The 27,417-nt window shown below is 39.5% G+C and overlaps 3 protein-coding genes, 1 non-coding gene and 1 pseudogene across 16 annotated transcripts in view; 2 read left to right on the top strand and 3 right to left on the bottom strand.

Annotated features, from left to right (window-relative positions):
- Positions 1 to 20,618, bottom strand: part of SLC10A6 (solute carrier family 10 member 6) — a 52,764-nt gene extending 32,146 nt beyond the window's left edge. For 2 of the 10 annotated variants that reach the window (XM_042935968.1, XM_042935971.1), the window contains exons 1-2: positions 16,117 to 16,204; positions 5 to 213 (exon numbers count right to left, since the gene is read on the bottom strand). Coding sequence is in view for 1 of the 10 variants with exons in the window: in XM_042935978.1 (XP_042791912.1) it covers positions 16,117 to 16,187 (71 nt within the window). In the remaining 9 variants the exon portion in view is untranslated. Of the gene's footprint in view, positions 1 to 4; positions 214 to 16,116; positions 16,206 to 20,539 lie in introns of those variants that run through there. The other 8 variants (XM_042935969.1, XM_042935977.1, XM_042935973.1 and 5 more) reach the window with 8 other exon arrangements.
- Positions 16,322 to 22,166, bottom strand: CB1H4orf36 (chromosome B1 C4orf36 homolog). 3 transcript variants are annotated; one of them, XM_042935981.1, is made up of 4 exons: positions 22,070 to 22,166; positions 20,540 to 20,676; positions 16,690 to 16,844; positions 16,322 to 16,455 (listed from the first exon to the last, which is right to left on the bottom strand). In XM_042935981.1, exons 2-4 carry the CDS (start codon positions 20,602 to 20,604, stop codon positions 16,322 to 16,324), a joined length of 354 nt encoding a protein of 117 aa, XP_042791915.1. In that variant the 5' UTR covers positions 20,605 to 20,676; positions 22,070 to 22,166. The 3 variants fall into 3 exon arrangements, with proteins under 3 accessions (XP_042791915.1, XP_042791913.1, XP_042791914.1); XM_042935979.1 differs by lacking the exon at positions 22,070 to 22,166 and adding an exon at positions 21,348 to 21,433; XM_042935980.1 differs by lacking the exon at positions 22,070 to 22,166 and adding an exon at positions 21,291 to 21,374 and having other exon boundaries at positions 20,540 to 20,672.
- Positions 19,940 to 20,046, bottom strand: LOC122218753. The gene has a single exon (XR_006202085.1). It is a non-coding gene; the product is annotated as a U6 spliceosomal RNA (small nuclear RNA).
- Positions 22,167 to 22,177: 11 nt separating the features above from the next.
- Positions 22,178 to 27,417, top strand: part of AFF1 (AF4/FMR2 family member 1) — a 263,840-nt gene continuing 258,600 nt past the window's right edge. The window contains exons 1-2 of one of the 2 annotated variants that reach the window (XM_042935953.1): positions 22,178 to 22,264; positions 24,103 to 24,183. The gene's annotated coding sequence lies outside the window, so the exon portion shown is untranslated. Of the gene's footprint in view, positions 22,265 to 22,445; positions 22,535 to 24,102; positions 24,184 to 27,417 lie in introns of those variants that run through there. The other variant, XM_042935954.1, reaches the window with a different exon arrangement.
- On the top strand, positions 26,015 to 26,739 carry LOC122218467 (annotated as a pseudogene).

Here is a 27,417-nt window from a genome sequence, read left to right as displayed (position 1 = left end):
TTACTTTTTGAAATGCAGTGTTATCAGAATCTCTCAAATGAATTAGGATGGTTCCAACTGAGGTCCACTCTTAGGAAAAGATACTAAAGTCCAACTGCCCACCATGAAAGCAAGGGGTGTCTGGACTGGTAATGATTTCCTCTGGATCAAGTCACCCTGGTACAGCTGTCACAGGATGATACAGGACACAATGTTTGAGTATGTAGATATAACCTGAAAAGAAGTAACCTTGAGAGGCCAAGTTCAGCACCACCATGCTGTATGCAAGGATCTGGACTAAAAGGGGCGTGGTGGCAATGGGTAAGAGCCATGAATTGGGTGGAACCAGTTCATTCAAAAGGTCCCAACAAAACAGCAGTAGCTAAAACCAGGGCCTATCAATGAATGCCAGGCTTTTCCCAATTTGTCTCCCAAAGGAGAAGGAGACTCCTTTGAAAGAGTAAGCACCTGGAGTTCTTGTCAATATCTAAAAGGAGATTTTTAAATAGGGGATTCTAAATTTATTGGCATGTAGGGATTCAAGTGACTAGAAATTTTTAAAAGGCATGACCAAATTTATACCCTAAGCTAGTGAGTGAGGTAGTTCACGAAATCCCATTCAATCTTTACATCTGTTCTAAGAGGTAACTACTATATTAAAAAAATAAAAATTAAAAAAAAAAAAGGGGGGCGCCTGGGTGGCTCAGTCGGTTAAGCGTCCAGTTTCGGCTCAGGTCATGATCTCACAGATCGTGGGTTGGAGCCCCGCATCAGGCTCTGTGCTCACAGCTCAGAACTTGGAGCCTGTTTCAGATTCTGTGTCTCCCTCTCTCTCTGCCCCTCCCCTGTTCATGCTCTGTCTCTGTCTCAAGAATAAATAAACATTAAAAAAAAAAATAAGAGGTAACTACTATCATTTCCATTTCACAGATAAGAAAACAAAGGCCTACTAGGGTCATATAATTTGTCAAAGGTTATTAGACAAGTAAATTGTAACAGTAGAATTTAAATCCTAGTCTAATCCTTAGCTTGTCCTCATTTCCCTGAAACACATTGATGGGAAGCAATGAAAGTAGTTGATAGCATGATCATTCTGAAAAGACTGACAATCAGTTAAACATAGTTCAGGGATAAAACACCACAATTTGGCATAAAGATGGAGAAACAAACCAACTAATCCCTAATCTCTAAATTTGTTTCATATGCTCACAAACTTAAAATGCATCTGACTATGTGTAAAATATATGCATCTTAATTTTGAGATCCAGTTGTACAAATCACAGGAAATATTTCATGCATTTCTATTCTCTGCAAATAGAGTTAGAGGTGAAAGATATTCTTCAGGAAAACCAACTGAAAAGCTCAGACTTTTCTGTCCGGGAATGTAAAGGCTAAAGGAAAGTGCCAAAAAGAAAGGTAATTAAATGTGGCTGAGGAACTGTTTACCGAACTCTGAAAATTAGTACAAGGAGAAATTTCTAGATGCTTGAAGGACATAAAAAATCCTACAGGTTCCAGGGCACCTAGTTGGCTCAGTTGGCAGAGCATTTGACTCTTGATCTTGGGGTTGTGAGTTCAAGCCCCGTGTTGGGCAATAGAGCTTTTTCTTTTAAATGTTTATTCTTGAGAGAGAGAGAGACAGACAGACAGAATGTGAATGGGGGAAGGGCAGAGAGAGAGGGAAACACAAAATCTGAAGCAGGCTCCAGGCTCTGAGCTGTCAGCACAGAGCCCCATGCAGGGCTCCAACTCACAAGCTGTGAGATCATAACCTGAGCCAAAGTCAGATGCTTAAACGACTGAGACACCCAGGTGCCCCTAGAGCTTTTTTTTTTTAAGGGGGGAAAAATCCTATAGGTTCCAAGAGTTTAGGTAAACTCATGTGATATATCCAAAACAAAAGGAAATTATGTTTTTGATCTAAATTATTTATTACTAACTTAATCCAAATTAATTATTTAATCCAAAATTAAAAAGAAATTGGCAGCAAAAAAAATACACTGTTATATGACACAAGGTAAAAAACCTAATTCTATATATTTTTTTAGAAACCAAACCTCAAAAATAAAAATGCTATCACACTGCAGAAAAAAACAGGTGGGTATTTGAACAGAAAATTCACAAAACAATAGTCAACAACCATAGATATCAATATCACAAATAACTTTTTTAAGTACATTAAAATAAGATACTATGTGTTGCCTATCACTAAGAAAACAATTTTAAGGTGAATGACCTTGTTGATAAGAGTTGAGTGAAAGTATATTCTCATATACTGCAAGTAGGATTGAAAATTCATATAATCTTTCAGGAAAAAGTCTCGCATTATGTACTAAATAGCCTTTGTCTCTGTAAGTCTAAAAAGCTGTCTTAATAAATAAGCGGTGATGTGCCTGGGTGGCTCAGTCATTGAGCATCTGACTCTTGATTTCAACTCAGGTCATGATCCCTGGGGTCATGGGATCAAGCCCTGTGTCAGGTCCTATGCTGAGCATGGAGCCTGCTTGGGATTCTCTTTCTCTCTTGGTCTCTCTCTCTCTGCCCCTCTCTCCTCCTCATGCACTCTCTACAAAATAAAAAATAAATAGGGGTGCCTGGCTGGCTCAGTCAGTTGAGCATCCTACTCTTGATTTCAGCTCAGGTCATGATTTCATGGTTAATGAGTTCGAGCCCCACATGGGGTTCTGCACTGACTGCATGGAGCCTGCTTGGTATTCTTTCTCTCCCTCTCTCTCTGCCCTTCCCCCACACGCTCAATAAATAAATTAATTGATTAAATAATTATTTAATAAAAAATAAGGACACCTGGGTGGCTCAGTTGATTGGGCATCTAACTCTTGGTTTCAGCTGCAGGTCATAATCTCACAGTACGTGGGATCCAGCCTTGCATTGGGCTCTGTGCTGGCAGCATGGAACCTGCTTGAGATTGTCTCTCTCCCTCTGTCTTTGCCCGTCCCCTGCTCACACACTCTCCCTCTCTCAAAATAAATAAATAAACATTAAAAAAATAATAAAATAATAAGTAAAGTGCTTATCTTAAAAGATAAAAAAATAGGCTGTAATACTGGCAAAAATTTATTAATTACTTGGCAGCAGATGTTTCTATTTATAATAGAATTGTTATTTATAAACACATTCTTATTTATAATACCATTATTATTTATAAAAGCAGAAAACTGGAGATTTAAATTCCCAAAGTGAGACTAATTTAAGTAAATTATTATACAATGATATATTATGCAATTACTTAAAGTGTAAACATTTTGACAATGAGAAATATTTATGTTAGAAGGTTAAGCAAAAAAATAAAAGAAAATAAAAATAGGTATAGATATATAATGCTCCCAGCCATGTTAAAATAATAAACACATAAAGAGACCAAATTTGACTCCAAAATTTTCAGTGATTGCTTCTGTACGTAGGATTATGGATGACTTTTTTCTTCTTTATATTTTTTGTACCATGTAATATCTTTGAAATGGCTGTGCGTTATTGTTTTATAACCAAGAAAAAAGGAGCTGAAGAAAAAGGAACAGAGATGGAGGAAGTTGTGGTTATTTCAAGCAGCTCCTAAAAGTTGATAACAGTCTGGTGACTCCACGAGGAGCCAGACTGTTGAGATGATTCAATCATTGTCTTTGTTCTTAGGTTTTTATAAGGGAGGCTTACAAATACCAAAGCTTCCAGGTAAGAGATACCTGCATAACATGGAATGTAAGGGCGTGAGAAGGATTAATGGGCCAAGTCAGGACACAGACAAATGGACTGACAAAGTGTTTAGCCTGAAACAGCACCTGCTCCACCTTCAGAATAAAATAACCAGAAGGGAAAATGAAGCACCTGGAACCAACTGGAAAGGCCTGTTTACCTGCACAGGTGGTATGCTATTTATAATAGTATTTGTGGTCCTTTTCCCAACACCCTTTTCTGGCCTCAGCTCATCAGATCAAATGTTATTAAGATTATAACCATAAATTTTCATAGGCTGAAACCCTAGAATTATAAGAAGAAAATCTACAAGTTGTAATAAATAAAATTAATGGGATTTGTCAGCCATTACCACAAATTACTGATACTAATTTTCTATGATAATAACAGTAGAAACAACTACCATTTATTGAGTCTTCCCTAGGTACCGGGTCCTGTGATAGATCGCTTATATATAAAGGGTAGTCGAATGTGCCACTCCAAAATATGCCACTTTGGACAAGGATTATTTTAAGCAGAAGGCAACTGAGAAGAAGCAGATACCAGAACAGCTCCCTGCCATCCCTCTATATGCCTAAAAACAGGACAGAAATTTGTAAAGTTATCCCCCTTCCCCTCTCCACCAGGAAGGACAGAAGTTAACACCAGAGACAACTAGAGACCCTCATCAGCCCAGAGAAATCCGCATCAGAAGAATCTACATCACAAACCCTGCTAGAACTAGCTAGCCCTTATCTACCATTAGTTACCCAGTATTTGTCTTCCCACAATTTGCCATCCCTACAGGCTCAAAATCCTTTTTCTTTGTCTTGTCACTTCTCTATTATTCTTTTAAGATGCTATAAAATCCCAAGTTCTAATACCTCTTTGAGATACTCATTTCTGAGTGCTCCCATGTGTATTTGCAATGCACATGTTAATAAACTTGTTTTTCTCTTGTTAATCTGTCTTTTCAGTCTGATTTACAGGGCCCCAGCTGGGGAGTCCAACATGAGGAGAGAAAAAAAAAAGTCTTTCCTCCCCTACACATATTTCATTTAATCCTCCCAACAATCCTGTCATTGAGATACTATTATTACCCTCATTTACCTATGAGTGAAGAGAAACTTAGAGGTTAAACAACCTGCATGGGCTAAGCTAATAAATGCTAAGGCAGATCATGAGAGTTGAATCTAGGGTCCATACTATACATGAAAAATAGATGAAATAATTAAAGTTCATAAGTTCATGAGTTCCACTTGTATAAAATATTATTCTTCCCACTCAAACTATATTGCACATACTGGTCACTATTAGTCACCTTCCTAAACCCTTAACTCATGTGCCTTATCAGATGCTGCAACAGGTGCACAGTAAATATGTGTTAACTGACATTATGAAAGAATAATATCCATGCTGAAAAGGGTAATATCCTAATTTACATGTCTGAATAACTCTTTCATTTTGAAGGAGCTACCCAATTCAAACATTCATGATCCTATATTCAAAGAATATTTCTTAATATTCCCTGTGGGTTATAAGCTACTTTATAGTGCCCCCCCCCAAAAAAAAAGAATGCATAAGCAAAACAGATCCTTGACCACATAAACCAGCCACTGCCAGAAAAGAAGGGTGGGACCAGGGAAAGTCAGACATTTTTCAGTAATGATGAAAATGGCCATTTATCCCTTTTTTATATACTCTCAACAGAGGTTAAACCCTAAAGCCACGGCTTGAAAGGCTCAGAAGTGTTTTTTCTCCACCCTCCATCGCTAAGCCAGAGGACATGCACCTAGTACTCTAGCCAAAATTATTCAAAATAAAGGGTGCTGTGGAGCTCAAGCATTTCATAGGAAAACCAGGGATTAACTGTAAGCATCTGGTCCAAACTTCCAGCTTTTTGATCTGACATTTTCTAGCTACTATGCCTGGAACATTTTAAGTGCTCAATAAATACTAGCTAGTGTGTTGGTTATTATTATTAATAACATCTGTTGCATCTAACCCAGAAAAATAACAATGTCAGTATCAAAAAATAAATTCTCCTTTCCTCCTGCTTCCAATTTTCTGATTTAGTTTTCAAAATCTTTTGTTATTACAGCTTAGAAATTTCTTTCAAATACTAAAAAAGCCATGAAGGGAAAAGAAAAAGAATTTTATATATATATTATATAATTTTTAATCGATGTATATTAATATATTTTATAATTTATATATATATATATATATATATATATATATATATATACACACATTTGTCATGTGATTTCATGATAAAGAAGATCATTATTAGGAAATAACCCTCCTTTTATCTCAAAGGAAATTATGTCAGCTTTTTCTACTATTCACATAAAGCAATTTTTTTTAACATTTATTTTTGAGAGACAGAGAGAGACAGAGCATGAGCAGGGGAGTGCAGAGAAAGAGGGAGACACAGAATCCGAAGCAGGCTCCAGGCTCCGAGCTGTCAGCACAGAGCCCGACGTGGGGCTCGAACTCACAAACCACGAGATCATGACCTGAGCCAAAGTTGGATGCTTAACCTACTGAGCCAACCAGGGGCTCCTAAAGCAATTTCGATATCGTTAAACTGCAGTGCTAGAATTCTGACATTCATTCTCCTGGGAATACCTGTGTTTTGATACAACAGAGCTCCTGGGGAAGGAGGTGGTGCACCCAGTAAATGTTTGTATATTAGGTTCCAGTTATACTTACCTTACCTGTTCTACATATGTGGTGAAAGCAGGAGGCTAAATTCCTCAGTAACTAGTCACATGGTGAGCAATCTCTAAAACAATGAGAGAGGAAGTCTGCTTCTGGAACTTGAAAGGCGTTGCTTTGACAGAGAGTTAATTTGATGCAAGAAAAAAACCCGACACCTGCAATTGATGTCCCTGAAAAAGATTACACCTACATTCCAAGGCTGTGAAGGTTGCAAAGTGCAAAACAAGTCCTTAAGAGTGGAGGTGGAGGATTTGAAAAGGAGAGGGATTGAAACTGAAAGGAGACATGAATGGAAGGTAGAAAATTCCAAAATAGAGCCTGAGACTCCTGGTATATTGGCAACTTTTTCTACCCTAGGGATCAATTAAGACTGATACATTATACCCATAAGTGCAATTAAATTGCACCAAGATCACTAGGTTCTTCTTATAGGTTGTATCAGTTCTGAGGTACAGTGAAAACCTCTGTAAACTTCCCTATCAATGCCTCTATTGTCTTGTTCCCCTTTTTTTCCTCAATGAAGCAAAAGAAAATTGTAATTGAATTTCATCTTCAGGTCCATAATGGCAGGCTGATGGCTCAGTGAAGTCTGAATAGTTTCAGCAACCCCTCTGCCATCTTCCCCAAATACCAAAGGAGGAATCTCATGTCTGTGGCCCAAAACCATCTGCAAGACTAAAGGGCCAAACCTTTTCATTATATATATTACCCTGTTTTCTCTCTATCACACTATACCGACTGTGTTAGGGTTAATGGTGTATTATTTGGCCATTGGTTGCAAGATCCAGACTAAAGACAACTGAAACCCTGGACTTGGGGCTATGGCAGTAAGTGGATATGATTTTGAGAAATTAGTGAGTTTTATAATATGGAAAAAAGAGTGTGAGTGAGTGTAAATAGCCACAGGACTGGAGACATCTGTTGATTGCTGCCCTGTGTTCATTTGCCTCCTGTCATGGTCTGCATTTCTTTTGGGGAAATACCCCACCTCAGGATTCTCAGCCATGCAGTTTGACCCAACCTTCTGTTTTGCCAGTGTGTCCTGAGTAACTTAAACCAGTCAGCTAAATCAGGGTCTCTCAGCCTTGACACTCTTGACATTTGGGGCTGGAAATCTCTTTGTCGTGAGGGACGTCCTGTATATTGCAGGCTATTTAGCAGCATCCCTGGACTTTACCCATTAGATGCCTTCGTGAAACCCTACAGTTAAGATAGCCAGAAACGTTTACAGACATCGCCAAATGCCCTGAGGGGCAGGAGAGGCAAAAATCACTCTTCATAGAGATCCTCTGAGCTAACCTCATCCTCATTCCAAATTTTAGTAAAGGACCTACTTGTCTCATACGAGCCATATTCTCCAATATTTGCTTTTTCGATAGGCCACACAGGCAGCCAGGCCAAAGGTGGACCAAGCATAGTCTTCTGGAAAAGTTTAGATTTTGAATTCACATGGATCTAGAATTCCATCTCAGTTTCACCTCTTTTAAAGCTATGTCACCTTGGGGAAGTTACTAATCCTTCACCTAGCCCCCTAATTCCTTCAATACTAAAATAGGGATCCGAAAATGGGCTGAGTTAAACATGTACTTGCCATACAATGATGCAACCAACTGTTCCTCTCCTTGATTTATTACTTTAAAATAAATGAAAGGACATGCCCATACAATGCTCACAACAGCTTTATTTGTAAGCACTCAGAACTAGAAACTTACCACGGCACTGGGTGGCTCAGTAGGTTAAGTGTCTGACCTCAGCTCAGATCATGATCTCACAGTTCGTCGGTTCGAGCCCCGCGTAAGGCTCTGTGCTGACAGCTCAGAGACTGGAGCCTGCTTCGGATTCTGTGTGTCTCTCTCTCCCTCTCCCCTGCTCATGCTCTGTCTCTCTGTCTCTGTCTCTCTCTGTCTCTCAAAAATAAATAAACAGGAAAAAAAAAAGAACTAGAAACGTATCAACAAATACGTTATGATAAACGTATGATGTTATGGATAAACGAAGTGTAGGATATCTGTGCAACAGAATGCTACTCAGCAATAAAAAGGAACACATACACAGCAACATGCATGAATCTCAAATAATTATGCTGAGCAAAAGAAGCCAGACCAAAAAAGAGTATATATTGTATGACTCCGTTTATATAAAACTCTCAAAAACACAAATTAATCAGGGCACCGGGGTGGCTCAGTTGGTTAAGCATCCAACTTTGGCTCAGGTCATGATCTCATGGTTCATGAGTTCGAGGCCCACTTTAGGCTCTCTACTGTCAGTGCGGAGCCTGCTTCAGATCCTCTGTCCCCCCCTTTCTCTGCCCTTCCCCTGCTCAGGTGTGTGTGCACTCTCGCGCACTCTCTCTTAAAAATAAAGAAACATTAAAAAAAAAAAAACAAACAAAACACAAATTAATCTATAGTGCCAGAAAGCAGCTAGATCAGTCACTGCACGGGGGAATGGAGGGTGGAGCAGTGCTGGGGTTGAGAGAAGACCACTGAAAAGGGATGGAATACATGGGGCACAAGAAAACTCTTGAGGGGATGAAAATGTTATCTCGATTGTGATGATCATCCCACAGGTGTCAAAACCCATCATACTTACTTCAAATACGTGCAGTTTATGATGTAGTAAATTATACCCAATATACCCCCAAAAAAATGTGTGCCAAAGCATATATAGGAAGGGGTGCCTGGCTGGCTCAGTCAGAAGAGCATGCGACTCTTAATCTTTAGATCATGAGTTCAAGCCCCACGTTGGGTGTAGGGATTATTTAAATTAATTATTTAATAATCATATGTATTATATATTATTCATATATATAATATATATTATTATAATTATAATAAATAATATATATATTATATGGAGAAAACAGCAAAAATCAAACCCTCTGACCACTCTCTTCAAAAGTGGCACCTTTTCAACAATTTTTAAGGTAATACACTCATTCATTAAACAAATACTGATAGAGTGGCTACTATGGATAGATACTATTACAGACAATAGAGACACCACAGAGAAATACCACAGACAAACAAGTGAGCAAATAAATAATTGCAGATAATGATATGAGTGCTGTAAAGGAATTAAAACAGGGTGCTGTCACAGAAAGTGACTGAGTAAAAGGAAAGGCCAATTTATTGGGGATGGGGGGGTGGGGAGGTCACAGGGAACCTCCCTCAGGAGATGTCATTTGAGTGGAGCCCTAAAGAGATAGGAGATATCTCTGTGACAATCCAAGGGAAGACAATCTTAGGGAAAATAAACAGCAAGTGCAAATGTTCCAAGACAGAAATAGTTTTGATATGTCAGAGAACAGGAGGTTAATATGTTTGCACCCAGTAGGACTGAAAGATGAGTGGAAGGAATGCGGTCCAAAAGGAAAGCAAGTGTCAAATAATATAGGGCCTTGTAAGCCATGGGAAAGGGTGTTACTCAGGGGAGTGAGGTGATCTTTTTGGCAATGACATAAATGCCTTTTTTTTAAAGTTTATTTTATTTTTTTTAAGTAATCTCTACACCCAAGGTGGGGCTCAAAGTCATGACCCTGAGATCAAGAATGCGTGCTCTTTAGACTAAGCCAGTCAGGGGTCCCTGCATGAATGCCATTTTTAAAAGATCACTATGACTGCTAAGGGTAGACTACAGAAAGGCAAAAAAGGGAAGAAAGGATGTCAGTTACAAGACTTTATCTGCATTCCAAACAAGAAATGGTGGAGGCCTGGACAAGGGTGAGAGTGGTGGAGAAATAATTGACATATTTGGGATATTTTCCAAAGGTAGACCCAACAACAGTTGCTGGGATAGATTGGACTGAGAGAGAAGAGGAGATGGGGGACACAGGAATCACAGATGGCCCATAGATTTTTGGCCTGCATAATGGAACGGAAACATCACCATTTACTAGAACGAAAAAAATATATATAACTATTCTTAAGACCATGATGAAAAGAGCCTAGAGAACCCAAGTGACCCAAGACCCCAACGATTTGTCTGAGATGACACAGCGATTAAGTGGTAGAACTGGCATTGGATCCCAGGTGGCCCATGCCCTACACCTAATGTTTTAAATCTATCTGTTCTACATTGGGTGTAAATAGTACTTAAAGACAGCGAACAAAGAGAGAGTTCCTTTTTCCCCCCGCATGCTTGCTGCCCTGTCAACCGTTGGCATAAGTTCTGCCTCATCAAGCCCCTGGGCCAGTTCTGTCCCCAAACTTACCCCTCTGATGTTAGAGCTCCGCTCTGTTCTGTTATTGCCCTTTCTTCCTTGTTGTGAGGACTACAGGATATAGAGTACCTAAAAGAGTTTCTACATCTAAGTTTTCACCACATAGGTTTTTTTTGTTTTCTCTTTTCCCTTCTCTCTCCCTCCTCTGACCCTTGATGAAATGTTTTCATTGAGGAAATTTTTGTCAACTGAAAACAATGAAGATTCTCACCAAAAATTTCAATCACTTACTATTAAATTTCTACACCAGAATAATTTTCACTACAAATAAAATACAGCATGCAATTCACCCAGGGTTTCAGTATCTAAGCCATTTTTTCCTAAAGGTCTGCCTCTTCTACGCTGCCAACCAAAGTTTCAGAATGTTCACTATCACTACTCGTTCATTCTTCTCATTCTGCCTACTCCTCCTGGATGAGCTCAAAGACACCCATTGTTTTCACCTTTCTTCTCTATACTCGCTCCTTCCTGAGCAGCACACCTGTAAAGCCCACTGCTACTGGAGATCTCCGCTCTAGTGTCTACCAAGAATTTCAAACATCTATGAACCTAAAATTAATGTATCTCACACACACCCAAGACAACTCTTCCTTTCCCAAGCCCACAATCTGGAATTCATTCAAAATTCCTCCCTTTCACTCACCCATATCCCTTTAACTCACCCACATCCCTCTCACTCAACCACATCCAATCAGTGACACTATCTTGTGGTTTCTACTTCTTCCATGACTCCTGAGTCAGACCTGTATTATCCATTCCACCTTTACTTCCTTAAGTTATGCACTGTCACACCTGGATTACCGTGACAGCTTTTAACATGAAAGAAAGAAATAAAAATTAACACAAAAACAGTGTTGAGGAAACCCACACAATGCAGGGAGAACAATCTATTTCATGTCCTCAGGGAGGTAAGGGAAGATAGGCAATTATAAATAAAACAGGTTACTTTTTAAAAAGGAGAGGAGTAAGGCTTCAGAAGGAAAAATATGATAGCAGAAATTAAAAACTTATAATGGGTAGATGATAAAACTGAGAGCTTCCTCCAGAAAAATGGAGCAAAAGACAAAAGGATGGAAAGCAGAAGGGAAAAGATAAAAAAATACGGCCAGTACAGAAGATGTAGAATATGAATAATAGTATTTCTAGAAAATATAGAGAAAAGGAAAAGGTGCAAATATCTACAAGAGAACTTACTACAATCCCCCAGAACTGAGGGATATGAATTTCCAGATTGCAAGGGCTTTTGTAGTACCAAGCACCAAGGGTAATGGTAAGAGTAGCTAATGCTATCTGTGTTAGTGCTTATTCTGTGCCGGACACTATTCTAGGTGCTTACATATTTAACTCATTTACTTGTCACGACTATCACTATCCACTTATTACAGAAGAAGAAACTAAAGCACAGGGAAGTTCAGCAATGGGTCCAAGATGACACACAGCTTAATAAATGGTAGAACTGGCATTCAATCCCAGGGGGCTCATGATTTACACCCAGTGCTCTAAATCACAGTGCTACACTGGATTATTAGTCTTACACCGTGTTTCCTAGCAGAACAATGGGATCTAGGGGAAGATGCCATAGTTTCCAGAGAGAAAAAAGTTCTCAAGGAAAGCATTCAAAGTAAAAATGGCTTTGGAATGCTCACTAACAATACTAAAAACTAAAAAGAAATACACAAATCCTTCGAATTTTAAAGGAACATTATTTACAACCTATAATTCTCAACTCAGCCAATCTATTAATGAAATAGAGTAAAATAAAAACTTTGGACACGAAGACCTTAAACAAATTTCTTCCCATGCATCCTTTCTTAGGGAACTACTGGAGGATATGCTCCAATGTAATAAAAAAAAATAAACCAAGGAAGAGGATAATCAGGAGGCCCTACACCAGAAGAAACACGAGGCCCTACACCAAAGAGTGTGAAGTGAATCCCCTAATGATCACGTAGAAATCATAGAAGAGCTACTTATGAGTGTGGAAATAAGCAGTTCAGGTTAGGGCAGGACAATATTTCTCAGAAGACTTTGCAGGAAGATGAAATGAGAGAATATGTAGGAATGTTTTCAGAAGACTGACAACTGGCAAAGAGCGTGGGGTTGATTTAGTGATAAATACATTGCAAACTAAGCAAATATTAACTCTACTAAATACTGGTGCACATGCATACATACACACACACACACACACACACACACACACACACACATAATGGCAGGAAAGGAAAAGCAATTATAGTCTACTACATGGCTAGGCTGTGAAGTATTTACACATCATAATGTTAACATAATAATGTCATAATAATGTTAACATTTAATACTGATCTAACCAAAATTATAAATATAATCTATATTTACAGGTAGATAGAAATGGCATATGTATGTGTATTGAGGATGGAGGAAAGAAAAGAAAAAAAAAATTCTATCTTCTTTACTGGGAAGTCAATACCTAAAAAGGAAAATCCAAGAAGTAGCAAAATCAAAGTATTATTTAGAGACATAAAGGTAAATAATGAAACAGGTAAAAGAGATTAAATTAGTTGCCTCCATTGAAGTGGAAATGAGTGGTGAGGATCCACAGAGCTATGGTTTTTAAAAACAAATCTTTATTTTACCTTTTAAAATACATTCATAATGGATTAATATCTTTAAGTTTTTATTTTAATTACAGTTAGTTAACATACAGTGTTATATTAATTTCAGATATACAATATAGTGATTCAACAATTGCACACAATACCCGGTGCTCATCACAAGTGTACTCCTTAATCTCCATCACCTATTTCACCCATCTCCTCACCCCCTCCCCTCTGGTAACCATCAGTTTGTTCTCCATAGTTAAGAAACTGTTTCTAGATTTGTCTCTTTTTTCTCCCTTTGATCATTTGCTTTATTTCTTAAATTCCAAATATGAGTAAAATCATGGTATTTTCTTTCTCTGACTTATTTCGTTTAGCATTATACTCTCTAGCTCCATCAATGTCATTGCAAATGGCAGGACTTCATTCTTTTTCATGGCTCTGAATAATATTCCATTATATATATACACCACATCTTCTTTATCCATTCATTACTCAATGGACATGGGCTACTTCCATAACTTGGCTATTGTAAATAATGCTGCTATAAACATAGGGATACGTATACATAATTGATAGTTTGTTTGGTTTTTTTTTTTAAAGAGAAACAGACTTAGTTCCATTGAAATTAAGAAGTTTTCTCAGGGTACCTGGGTGGTTCAGTCAGTTAAGTGTCCAACTTTGGCTCAGGTCATGATCTCATAGTTCATGGGTTTAAGCCCCACATGAAGCTCTGTGCCATTGGCATGGAGTCTGCTTGGGATTCTCTCTCTCCCTTTCTCTCTGTCCCTCCCCCACTCATTCTCTATCAAAATAAATAAACTTCTACAAAAAAAAAAAAGGTTTCTCAAGGATACCTGATGAATCAGGAAAAGAAAGGGAGGGGACTAGAACCCAGATCTATTAACTAAAACCTACAGTTTTCTTTCTACTACTTACTACTACTTAACTTTCTACTCCTATCTACATAAATATGACTTTTAAGAAATTAAAACTTACTAATAGCAACAATGTTAGATACAGTGTGCAGTAGAATTGTGGGCTATAGATTGAAAAATATTTCTAGTTTTCAAAGAAACTATTTGAGGTGTTATCTCCAGTCTAGATGAATTAGTAACAGTGACCCTAAAAGGGAAAGTACACAAACTACTCCATGGGATGTGAACTACAAAAATAAACATGCAATTAATCCCATTACTGTCCAAAACATATGTTGATACAGCTGGATGTGATTAATTTTTTAAGGAAAACAATGAATTGATTTTGATTTCTAAAGAAATAGAAATACACTGACTTTTTGCCTAAGACTGGTCTTTGGTTGAGAAATTATAAAGTGGTATTTTCCACATTGTAAGCAGTCAGCAACTCAGCTGCCATATTTATGATAATAACATTGGTGGAAGGGGGAAAAAAACTAGTCAAATGGAAGAAAGAACAAGCAGAGAGAACAGATGTGGAAAAAAGGGGAGATACGTGGTACAACTGGGTAACATAGTGAAAATCCCACACACTCAGCCAAGAAACTTTGGGAGTGGCTCTGGTTGGCAGCTAAGCATCTTACATGAAGCACATCTGAATTTTGTTAAGCAAATCTAACCAGGAATGTGGCAGTTCCACCTCCTCAAGACTACATACAGACAGCTTCTTCCAGGCCTGAGGATCACTAAATCAAATGGGTCACTGACACACTTCTAAAAACAAATGACCTTCATGTGAGCCACCATATCATAGGTAAAAGAAAGTATCTGAAGATAATACAGACAACAGCTTCTAAATATTGTCAAACAGCAACCACCAGATCTAATTCCCTAGTTAAGAAGTCAAACTGTGGGCCCACAGGGGTGTATTATGGCCCCCTAAGTATGCTTTGATTCATCTAACAAACACTAAATTGTGCTTAAATATAACTTTGATATCCAAGTGTGCCTTAATGGATTCAAATTCTAGGAAAATTGGTTCACACAAGTCCAATATTTTCCAGCTAATCATTTCCCCATTCTCTAGCCCTTCTGCAAATAAGAGTTTTCCACATAATAAGGTCTTTGCGTTTTCATATCATTTTCACGTGTATGTGTGTTCCATATGTTCCAGGGCATCCCAGAAAGATAATATGAAATTAAGCAGAAAGAAAAAGATTATTTTTTAGGAGAACAAAAGCAAAACGTAAGTTCTACTTGCTGCTTTAAAGTACTACATAAGAGTAGTAAATGATGTTTCACTGAACATTGGAAACTGAAGAGTTACTAAAATGAAATCTAAAATTTTTCTCGGGGCTCCTGGGTGTCTCAGTCAGTTAAGCATCTAGCTCTTGATTTTGGCTCAGGTCTTTATTTCATAGTCATGACAGCTCCATTATTAAGATTCTCTCTACCTCTCTCAAAAAAAAAAATTAAAATTTAATTTTTCTTAACCAAAAAAATTTTTAGTCTATCATTTTTAAAAGAATTTTTCTTGGAACACCTGGGTGGCTCAGTGAGTTAAGCATCTGACTCTTGATTTTGGCTCAGGTCATGATCTCACAGTTCATGAAATCAAACCCCACCTCAGGCTCTGCACTGGCAGTCGGAGTCTGCCTGGGGTTCTCTGCCTCCCTCTCTCTCTCTGCCCCTCCCTGTTCTCTCTCTCTCAAAATAAATTTTAAAGAAATAATTTTTCTTGGGGCACCTGGCTGGCTCAGTTGGTGGAGCATCTGACTCTTGATCTCAGGGTTGTGAGTTCAAGCCCCATGTTGGATGTAGAGATTACTTAAAAACAAAATCTTTAAAAAGAAAAAAAGAATTTTTCTCTCTCCTTTTTTGGTATCTCAAAGATGCAAATTCAAAATAATGTCTCTGACAAGGAGTTTCCTCTTTCCATAGTGCAATTTTACAAAAATCCAAATGAATAGCATAAATGACTCAATCCCAACTACTTTCATCTACTTACAGTGTTGTTGCTTGTGACACAAAGGAACAAGTATGTGGTAGGGACACAGAAGATCTGTCAGAGCTGCCCATCAACCCACAGGAGCTGGTTCATCCACCAGTGGGTACTCATGTCTGCACCACACTTCACACTGTGAAAGCTTGGAGACCTTCATTGCCTTTGGATGTGGAAAGCTCAGAGTACAGATTCAATTATGAGATGATGGTCACTTAGGTGGAAGGGGTCTTCTCAAACCAACTTGCCTTTCCCTTAGAGAAAACTGAACTTCCTCAGCTAGGATTTTCTGACATTTCAGGTTTTTCAAGCGCTTCATCTCATACTCCCTTTCAAGTTTGATGGCTGGAAAATAAAATACATGAAGCAATCCAACTGATATTTTTCACCAGTCATAATATAGTTAAAACTGAATATTTCATCACACAGCAAACCACACATTCTTAAATACTAAACAAGAAGGGCTTCATAGATGAGGGGTATGGGTCTGAATAAGCATATTTAAACATTTATCTGACAATAAACAAAATGACATAGATAAAATTTGCTATTTATTAAAGTAGTTCTTACAGAACTTACATTCTGCAGAAGGGAGCAGAGCACTCTTAGTGGTTTTATTTTTTTGGAGGTAAAAAGGACTACCAAATGTAATTTCTTCCAAGAAAGGCAATTTGATGTTGGCTAGGTTCATGTACCAGGTCTTTGTAAGCAGTGCAAGATCCCAAGGTTCCTGTCTGGGGCAAAAATTCATTAATTCATTCAATAAATATTTATTGAACATCTAATGTGGAATATACAGAAGATATCTTAATTCTCAATTCCATTTTCCACTAGACATTTTGGTTTAAGATGGGAATTCAGGATTTTCCAGAGTTGTAAATCTAGCCAAGAGAAGGAGCCTTATATTAATGTATAGTATGTAATGTATATATCCTAATGTAGAGATATATTGCAAAATTACCATAAATTATAATGACAGGAACTTTTGTTAAAAACAGCCTCCCTGCAGTCAAGCCAATCTTTCTATGTCTTTTAAGAGGATGTGGTTAAGAACTGTAAGCTCTAGGTCTTTTATGGCTGATCACAAATATGGTCACATTAGGGAAAGAAAAAAAGAGAATAATCATTCATTGAGCAGGTACTTGGCATACACTAAGGCTTCGAATGTGTGATCTTATTTTAATCTTTACAACCCCCCTGTGGATAGACAAGGAAACAGACTCAGAAGTTAATTAAGAACCAGAGCTGGTACTTAGCCCAGCTGGAGTTATTCAGAAGCACTAGTAGCAAGAGAATCCTCGGAAAACTGGAGGAGATGAAATTCCAAACTATAATATTTAAAAATAATCACTAACATTAAAAAAAAAAAATTAAAAAAAAAAAAAAAAAGGGGGGGCGCCTGGGTGGCTCGGTCAGTTGAGCGGCTGCCTTTGGCTCAGGTCACGATCTCGCGGTCTGTGAGTTCGAGCCCCGCGTCAGGCTCTGGGCTGATGGCTCAGAGCCTGGAGCCTGCTTCCGATTCTGTGTCTCCCTCTCTCTCTGCCCCTCCCCTGCTTGCTCTCTGTCTCTGTCTCTCTCTCAAAAATAATAAACATTAAAAAAAAAAATTAGAAAAAAAATAAAAATAATCACCATGAACTTCAAATGAATTGTTTTATATATTCTAATTTGGAAATGCTAAATGACAACTACATGTTTCTCATCTCACTGAGTCAATATGAGTTTCATATGTCCTAGGAAAGGTGAAAGACCTGCTTTGGTACAAGTAGAGGAAGTAAGGGTGTAATATACAAGTGTCTACTTGTTTTCCTCCTCCAGCTTCCTTGCTACTTTATCATCTAACTTTAAGGAGCAACTTGAAGTCTACAATTATTATAAATGCATTTGAATAAGGGCACAAAGATGTATTTATAAGAATGTCCACTGAAGCACTGTTTGTCAAAAACAAAACAAACAAACAAAAAAACTCACAAAATAGCCTTAATGTCGATCAAGACGAGCCTGGTTAAACAAACTGTGGTACACATGTTGATGAAAGAATGAGGTTTATCCTTATATGTCGACTTGGAAACATGAGCAATAAAACAGCTAATTTTATCTAGCACTTACTATGTGCTGGGCACTGCACTGTTTCAATCAGTTTACGCATACGAACACATTTAATTGACACAGTAACTATGGAGTAGGCAGGTACTATTATTAAACTCATTTTGCAGATAAGGAAATAAGAATAGAACAACTTGTTCAAGGTCACAGGGCTGTTGGTCGTGGGTTTGGGATTTGAGCCCAGAAAGTCAGACTCTAGAAACTGTGTTCATAACCATTAGGCTATACAAGATATAGTGGGGGCCAGGGCAAAGTTCAACATAATCATACATGTAAAAACACATACGTGTGTATGTGTATATATGTGTGTATCTTGTATAGCAGACGGAAATTCTAGAAAAATATAAAACATTTTACCTCTGAGTGGGACTGACATAGCCTTTTTATTTTCTTTTCAAATGTTTCTATACTGTTTGAAATTTTTGTGTGTATTTTCTACAACTCTCTAAAAATATTTAACCAAAAAATCAGTGAGGAGTTGTCTTAGCAAATTAATTCCAAAGAGTGTCGTTGCCATTCTTTTCCTCTTAATTTAGCTGTTCTTATAAATAATATGGTATCAAACACTTTCTTATAAGTATGATAGAGAAGGCACTGGTGCTGCAGAGACTATTCATGATATAAAATTCTACATAATCAAAACTGCAGAATAAATGCTTTAAGTTATTCTCCAGACATAGGATTATCTTTATTACAAAAATTACATTTATAATAATGTTGACTACCATGGTACTTGTCAGTAGTTCAATGTCTAAACACATATGGAAATGACAAAACTAAATAAAATGCAATGGTGAATTTGCTCTGGTTTTAGAAACCCAAAGGGTGTCTCCACTTACTTCTCAGAATATCGTTTAAAAAGAAAAATTCAACTGACCCATAATGGCAAGTATGTCATAGACTGTGGCAGAGGTTAAAAAAACAAGTGCAAAAATTAAAAATAAACAAAAAACAACGTCGCAATAGACACCACACAGTGAAACTACCATGTGGTAGTAGCAGTCCATGTTCATTATGGGTTTACTGTATGTCAAGCAATATGCAAGTATGTAACACACATTATTTGTATTCCACATCATACAGACAGGTAGTGATAAGTTCATTTTACACATGTGGAGACCAAGATAGAGAAAAGTAATTTACTCAAGTTGGCATAGGGAGCCAGGGCAGGACCAGGCTTCGAACTCAGGTCTTCTGTTTGTTTGGTTTTTTAATGTTTATTTATTTTGAAAGAGAGAGACACACAGAGCGCGAGCAGGGGAGGGGCAGAGAGAGAGGAAGACACAGAATCCGAAGCAGGCTCCAGGCTCTGAGCTAACAGCACAGAGCTGGATCCAGGGCTCAAACCCACAAACTGTTGAGATCATGACCTGAGCTGAAGTCAGACGCTGAACCAACTGAGCCACCCAGGCGCCCCATTTTTTTTTTAATTTTTTTTTTTAACGTTTATTTATTTTTGAGACAGAGAGAGACAGAGCATGAATGGGGGAGGGTCAGAGAGAGGGAGACACAGAATCTGAAACAGGCTCCAGGCTCTGAGCTGTCAGCACAGAGCCTGACGCGGGACTTGAACTCATGGACCTCAAGATCATGACCTGAGCTGAAGTCGGCCACTTAACCGACTGAGCCACCCAGGCGCCCCACCCCATTTTTTTTTTTTTAAATAAACATGTAGATTTATTTTAAATCAGTTCAGTGCATGATACAAATTGGTTTTGCAGTTTAAAAATATGGAAGCTTCACGAATTTACATGTCATTCCTGTGCAGGGGCCATGCTAATCTTCTCTGTTTCGTTCCAATTTTAGTACCTGTGCTGCAGAAGCAAGCACATGGCTCAGATCTTTCTGATTGCAAAACCCATGTTGTCCATACCAAACATCACCTGCAAAAACGTACAGGATGCAAAACTGACTCTTTGTACCAGCCAATCAAGTGCTAAGTTAAGATATACCTGACACCAAGACACTTTTAGGTAGATTTACGCTATCTACAGAGATATTTTAAGGTAGTTGACAGTAGTTGAAAATGTTGCTTTGGAGTACGAAGATGAGCTTCTATCCCTGTCACTTCTTTACTACATGACTGTATGACTTTGATCAAATCACTTCTCCAAACCTGTTTGGGTTGTTTTCTTATAACAGCCAAGTACGATAATTTATAAATTCTTACTAAAAGCATTTACCTTTAAAAAAAAAAAATCACTATTCAGATCACTGAAAATACCTCACATGGTCCAGTAGCTCATCAGGGTTTCTGGTACTCTCATTTTACCAAGGACACTCCCCATCCCCAGTCAATGCTCACAGTGATGAAAATACTTACACTTTAAAACAACCGCCCCGCAATATGGTTTTCACTGTGTTCTTTCTTGGCAAGCCATAAGCCATGGTGAATTATCACAGTCCAATTTCCTCACATAGGTGCCTGATGTTATGACTGCAGTATTCTGTTCACTCTGCCTGAAATGATTGCAATACACAGAATTAGTGGCTTTCACTTTAATATTTTTTAATACCCAAATAATAAAAAGATTTAGAAAAAGCATTTCTGGATGTCAGGAAATTCCTAATAAATGTTCCTTGAAGCTTAACTCCTAATGTACAACTGTGTTCTCTTTTATTTGTCGTGAACTCATTTTATCATTTCTGGCCACGTATGGAGAAAATGCAAAGTTAACATCGGTATTCCGTCACTGCCCAAGCCTGCAAAACTGGCTCAAACACCTCATCACCCAAACGTATCTGACTTTGGCAATATTGAAAGACAAATGGCTCTGCGGTGTACACGAACTTCCCGTTCCCCGCCCAAGCCCCCTTCCCGGGTTTTCCCTTTTTCAAAAGCCTGAGCTAACCAAGCGACCCCCTGTAAGTGCCCCTCCCACTGCGTCCCGCCAGGGTGCGCAGTTCCGCGTAGGAACCGGCTCTCGGGAGCGGGTGGAGTCTCGGCGGTCCGCGGAGCCCGGGGCAGAGGGACGGACAGGCGGACGGGCAGGGAGGCCGGGCCCTCCCGCCGCCTCTTCCCACGTCCGCGCCCAGCTCTCCTCCCACCCGCACACAATGCGCGGCGGGCGCACCGGGTCGGCCGGGGCCTCGGGGGCCGGAGGGGGTGGTGGTCGCCGGAGCCCGATTACCGGCGCTCGCGGGTCTCGGGGGTTGCGTTCCCCCGCGGACGGAGGGCGGAGCGCGCGCCCGACTAGGCGCTCATGGCCGCGCGCACCAGCGGGCCCGCGCCGCGGGCACACGCCTCCTTCCCGCTGGCGCCGGAGCTACGGGCCGCGCCCCAGGCCGGGACGCCTCGCGTCACGCCCGGGCCTCAATAAAGGGCTTTGTGGTGATGGCCCCGCCCTCCAGGGGCCTTGGGAACCAGGTCCGTGATGGGGTCCCGCGGGGGCCTTCGGGTTAGGCAAGCGAGACAAGCACACACTTGACGGAACAAAACTTAGGAGCAAAGGAGTTGTAAGCGAGGTCTTTCTCTGAAAACGACATTTAAATGTCAGGAGGTTGTGTTGAAGTGACCTGGGAACTTCGTTTTGGGGCCCATTTGGAGGCACAATTTAAAGAAACGTGCTCAGCTTTGACTTGTTCTCTTTGAGCGATGCTCACTGGTGACGCCTGAGGAGCGGAAGCGCTATTGTTACAGTTCGCGCGCCCTAGTGGGTCAAGGCAGCTATAAACGCTAAAGCCCCAAGCCCAAATGTGGTGTTATGTGTTCGTCGTGGTAAGGGCAAGACAGAATGGAAAAAGTGGCCTGATGGACCAGTTTTTGAAGTCATTACACTGTGGTGATTCAGGAGGAATCTATATTTTAATATGCCAATGGTCATCACTTCAACATCAAATGAAAATGGCTTACCTGTCCATTTTGCAGGAGGGTCTTGGAGTCAGAACTGGTTTGGAATTCTAGTTCTGCCAGTTGACAACTTTAAGGTCTTGCCTATGCAAATTCTCTAATCCTCAATTTCTCCGTCTATAAAGCAAGTGTAATACTCTAGGACTTGCAAGGTCGTTGTGAGGATTAAAGATCTGTCTGTAAATTCCCTGCCACATGGTAAGTGCCTAATTGTCTAATTTTGAGCCTAGTAACACTTTATGACATAAGCAAGGGATACTTACTCCAATTGTAGAGAGGAAGAATGAACTAAGAGAGGTGACATAGCTCTCGAGTTACAGGCCCAACAGTACCCGGACAGGCTACCTCTGTTACTAGCTCCTGCCTAATTAGAATAGTGGTAGGCTTGAACCAGCTTTTTGCCTTCCTGAAACTGGAAGGCGAGGACTCCTTTGCTCTTTAACATTTCTGGGAAAGGAGCCCCAATGGGTGAGAGTGAGTGTTAGTATTTAACACGAAGAATGGTGAATCCATGAATGGACTATGAAATCAGTGTAGTAGATTTTGACCTGGATTTTTTCAAATGAATTAACATAGAATGGGGTGGAGTGTGGGGAGTGAGAGTACATCATGCAAGTAAGTCTAGGTATTGTTTCGTGGAACTTATATTTTTGTTATCCATATGTACTCTTTCTCATGCTTTTGTGTGCATGCAGTTTCAGTGTAAACTGTAGTTCTCACAGTGGGTCTAAAAAGTTCGAAAGCCACTAACATTTCATTTTAGAGATGAAAAAAGTGGAGACCAAGTTGTTAACTGAAATCACATTTAGATGGAGCAGAAATAGGCCACTTTAGAGTTGAAGTGACACGTGGAGCTATGGCCTGTTCTCTTTTTAATAGAAGAAATCAATAATCCAGAGAGATGTTTCCAGGGCCCCACTGAAAAAGGCTAGACAGCCTGTGATTTCTCCATGTGGGAACTTCATTTCCTGTATTCATTTCCTTCATCATTCCTGAGAATTATGTTTAGTTATTTTCTAAGTGATTTACTTTGAACAAATACGGTGGAAGTTACAGAATATGACTTTTTTATTTAAATTTTTTTTAATGTTTATTTATTTTTGAGAGAGAGAGAGCGCGCAAGCGATGAAGGGGCAGAGAGAGAGAGGGAGACAGAGAATCCGAAGCCGGCTCCAGGCTCTGAGATGTCAGCACAGAGCCCGGTACAGGGCTCGAACCCACAAGTTGTGAGATCATGACCTGAGCCCAAGTCGGATGCTTAACCAACTGAGCCACCAGGTGCACCCAGAATATGACTTCTGAGACCAGGTCACAAAAGACCTCTGTGGTCTCTCTTAGATCACTAACCCTAGAAGAGATCAGAACCATGTTAGGGAACACTCAAGCCGCCTTGTGGAGAAAGTCACATGCAAAGGAATCAAGGCCTCTAGCCAACAACTGGTGAGGTTCTGAGGCCTCATTCCACCAACCATGTGAGTGAGCCAGCTTGGAAGCACATCCTCCAAAGCTCCATCAAGCCTTCAGATGACTGCAGCCTCAGCTGATGTCTTCACTGAAACTTCACGGGAGACCCTGGGTCAGAACCATCTAGCTAGCCAGTCCAGGATTCCTGGCCCTCAGAAAATATAAGATAATAAATGCTTATCATTTTAAGCCATCAAACTTTGGAGTATTTGTTACAGAGCAACAGATACCTAATATAACACTAAGTGTCTTATTGTAGAAGGAATATTTTACACAGAGGAAAATAGCCATATTTTTCTAGTTGAGATTAATAGTTTGATAAAAAAATGAGCAGTAAAGGGGCACCTGGTGGCTAAGTTGGTTGAACATCCAGCTCTTGGTTTGGGATCAGGTTGTGATCCCAGGGTTGTGGGATCAAGCCCCACTATTGGCTCTGTGCTGAGCAAGTCCCTTCTTGGGTTTCTCTCTCTCTCTCTCTCTCTCCTACTCTCCCTTGCTCATGCTCTCTCTCTCTCTAAAATAAAAAATAAAAATAAAAAATAAATGAACAATAAAACATTATGCTTTTACAGATTCTTTCTGGGCAGCTGATTTTGCTAAATCTCATCTAGGACCAGTTGAAAGGTTTAGAAACTGTCAACACAGAAAATATGGTAAGTACCAGTCTCCCATGTCTCTATTTTTTTTTTATTTCATTTATTTATTTTGAGAGAGAGAGTGGGTGTGGGGAAGGTATCAGGGAGAGAGGGAAAGAGAGAATCCCAAGTACACTCCCCACTGTCAGTGCAGAGTCCAGTGCAGGGCTCCATCTCATGAACTATGAGATCATGACCTGAGCCGAAATCAAGAGCCATACACTAAACCAACTGAGCCACCCAGGCACCTCTCCCACGTATATTTAAAAACAAAAATAACACTAAATCACCCTACCCCCATAATGACAATTTTAGTATTTTCTTTTGAAATATCAAATCACCTCTAAACATTACTGACTCCCATAAACATTTCTGTCTCCCGCCTGCCTACTCTCTCTCTCTCCTGTCCTTCTCCTCCTTTCCTTTCTTTTCTCTATGATCTCTCTCCCACTGCTTTTCCACTGCCCTGCGCACATCTTCCTATTGGGTAAGCCTTCACTGATCTCTATTCCAGAAAGTTGGCAGGTTTCATTTGAATTGGTTAAGAGAGCATTGCTGCCACCTACCGTTAAAACTAAGGCACGAAGATGAATACAAAGAGACCTGATAATAATAACAGGTAACAAAAAAACAATACTAGTGTGATGTTTACTACACTTTGGGCACTGTTCAAGGTACTTCATATACATTGATTCATTTAATCATCACAAGAAGAGATGCTATTATCAATTTAGTGGTGTGAGTTTAGGGATATTAGGGAAGTAAAAACTGAGGTACCTCACATGTGAATAACTTTTCCAAGGTCACAGGACTCAAGACTATGCAATTCTGATATTTTTCTTTCTATCATACTGTACATTCTCCCCGGATTGTAATTAAGACAATTTTTTAAGGTGTATACTTGTAAATATTTTTGTACTTCCCTGTTTAAATACTCTGTTAATTTCTCATCATATATATATTAACAGAATATTCTTGGACACCTACTCCATGCCAGCAGTCATTCTTCTCCATGTCATCTGAGCCTCGCAGTTTAGTGGAGAAAAGGGTAATAGTTTCCCTAGAACAGTTAAGGAAAAAAAAGGTTTATAGGGCTACTAAATGACTTGCTTACAATTACACAACTAGTAAATTACAGAACCTAATTTAACCCAGATCAGTTTCACTCCTGACCTACCTTCTCTGAGTTCTCTGAGTTAACTATATATTCCTCAGTCCATGAAATTTCCATTGCATCCTTACCATAACATTGACTACCGACCCATTTTATTTGACAGAGTAGGCTTCTGTACCTTAAACACATTAGTGCCTGACCAGAACAGAAAATAATAGCCACAGCTAGAGTCCAGACTCCTCTGCCCTCTTTAGAGGTATAAGTTAAAATTTCCTAGGTGCTCAGTTGATGAACTCCTGTTGTTTAGGAGGCAAAGCAGGTAAGAATGTATTACCCTAATCCAAGACTATAGTATGTGATTTACAACCTAGGATTCTCCCCAGGACAAACTCTGGAGCAGTAGGGATCCCTGGCTTCCTCTCAGGCAGGCACTGTGAACCTGCATCTGTCACGGAGCAGTACATATCAGGGTAGCTATCCCGTGACAACTACATTTGAATTCCTCCACTGTGCAAGCGTAAAGCATTAGTTGTAAGAATAGGAAGAAAGGTGTTTCTTTACACATCTTAATATATGAGGGCTTTGGAGTGTTACAACGTCACCCTGTAAAGTACTAGTTTCAACCATGCTAACTTACAATAAGTCACTTTAAGAATAATTAGGAAAGTAGGAGCAATTAGGAAATTAAGAAGAGGTTCTTTTTGTGGTGCCTCAGAGGCGGTAGGCTGCTTCAGGATGAAGCCGAACATCTCTTTCCCAGCTACTGGCTGCCAGAAACTCATTGACATGGATAATAAATGCAAACTTCAAAGGGAATGTCCACAGAAGCTGCTGATGCTCTTGGTGAAGAGTGGAAGGGTTACATGGTCCAAACCAGTGGTGGCAATGACACACAGGGCTTCCCCATGAAGCAGGGCATCTTGACCCATGGCTGTGTCCGCCTGCTGCTGAGTAAGGGGCATTCCTACTACCGACAAAGGAAGACTGGGGAAAGAAAGTGCAAATTTGATCGGGGTTGCATTGTGGATGCCAATCTCAGTGTTCTCAACTTGGTTATTGTGAAAAAAGGGGAGAAGGATACTCCTGGACTCACTAGTATTAGTGTGCCTCGTCACCTGGGGCCCAAAAGAGCTAGCAGAATCCACAAACTTTTCAGTCTCTCTAAAGAAGATGATGGCCACTCATATGTTGTGAGAAAGACCCTAAAAGAAGGTAAGAAACCAAGAACCAGAGCACCCAGGGCACAACATCTTGTTATTCCATGTGTCCTCCAACACAAACGATAGCGTATTGCTTCGAAGAAACAGTATACTATGAAAAATAAGCAAGAGGCTGCAAAATATGATAAACTTTTGGCCAAGAGAATGAAGGAGGCCAAAGGAAAATGCCAGGAACAGATCGTCAAGAGACAGAGGCTGTCTTCTCTGAGAGCTTCTACTTCTGAGTCCAGTCAAATATGAGATTATCTACGAGTAACAAATAAATAAGATTAGACATCAAAAAAGAAGAAAGAAAAAAGAAGATGAGGTCTCCAGTCATTCATTAAATATTTGTTAAAATGAGTCACATTTTATCAACTTTTGAAATATATAATAAGTCATAGCAGTTGAGCTCTTTTCCTGAGGAGACACAGACCAGATGGAGAGGTGGCATGCTTTGATAGAAAAGGTCTAACTAGGAATAAAAAATAAACTAGGCTGGAGATCTTTTACAAATATGAAGCTTCTAAACCTTTGTACTATTTATGAAACCTAATCTATAGCACCCCACAATATTTTTTTAAGATTTATTTTTATTTTGAAAGAGAGAGAGAGACCACAAGTATTGGAGTGGCAGAGAGAAAGGCAGAGAGAGAATCCCAAGCAGGCTCTGCACTGCCACCGCAGAGCCCAACATAGGGCTCAATCTCACAAACCATGAGATTATGACCTGAGCCATAATCAAGAGTTGAGCACTTAACCAACTGTGCCCCTGGTTGGTTCAATAGGTAGAGCTTGTGACTCTTGATCTTGGGGTCATGAGTTCAAACCCCATGTTGGGCATGCAGATTACTTAAAAAAATAAATAAGTAAAAAAAGAATTCATTAAAGTTCATATTGGATAGAAATCTTGTCCTAAAATTTCTTTTTTTTTTTTTG

Source organism: Panthera leo, chromosome B1 (genome assembly GCF_018350215.1).
Source record: "Panthera leo isolate Ple1 chromosome B1, P.leo_Ple1_pat1.1, whole genome shotgun sequence".
Taxonomy (NCBI): domain Eukaryota; kingdom Metazoa; phylum Chordata; class Mammalia; order Carnivora; family Felidae; genus Panthera; species Panthera leo.
This window is presented reverse-complemented; position numbering and strand designations above follow the sequence as displayed.

Bases quoted from the DNA above. Each gene is read 5' to 3' on its own strand.
- CB1H4orf36 (XM_042935981.1), bottom strand. From the start codon at position 20,604: ATGGCTTATGGCTTGCCAAGAAAGAACACAGTGAAAACCATATTGCGG. The intron at 16,845-20,539 runs GTAAGTATTTTC...TTTTTGCCCCAG, and splicing joins CGGGGCGGTTGTTTTAAAGT to ACAGGAACCTTGGGATCTTG. The intron at 16,456-16,689 runs GTAAGTTCTGTA...TTTATTTTCCAG, and splicing joins TCTGCTCCCTTCTGCAGAAT to CCATCAAACTTGAAAGGGAG.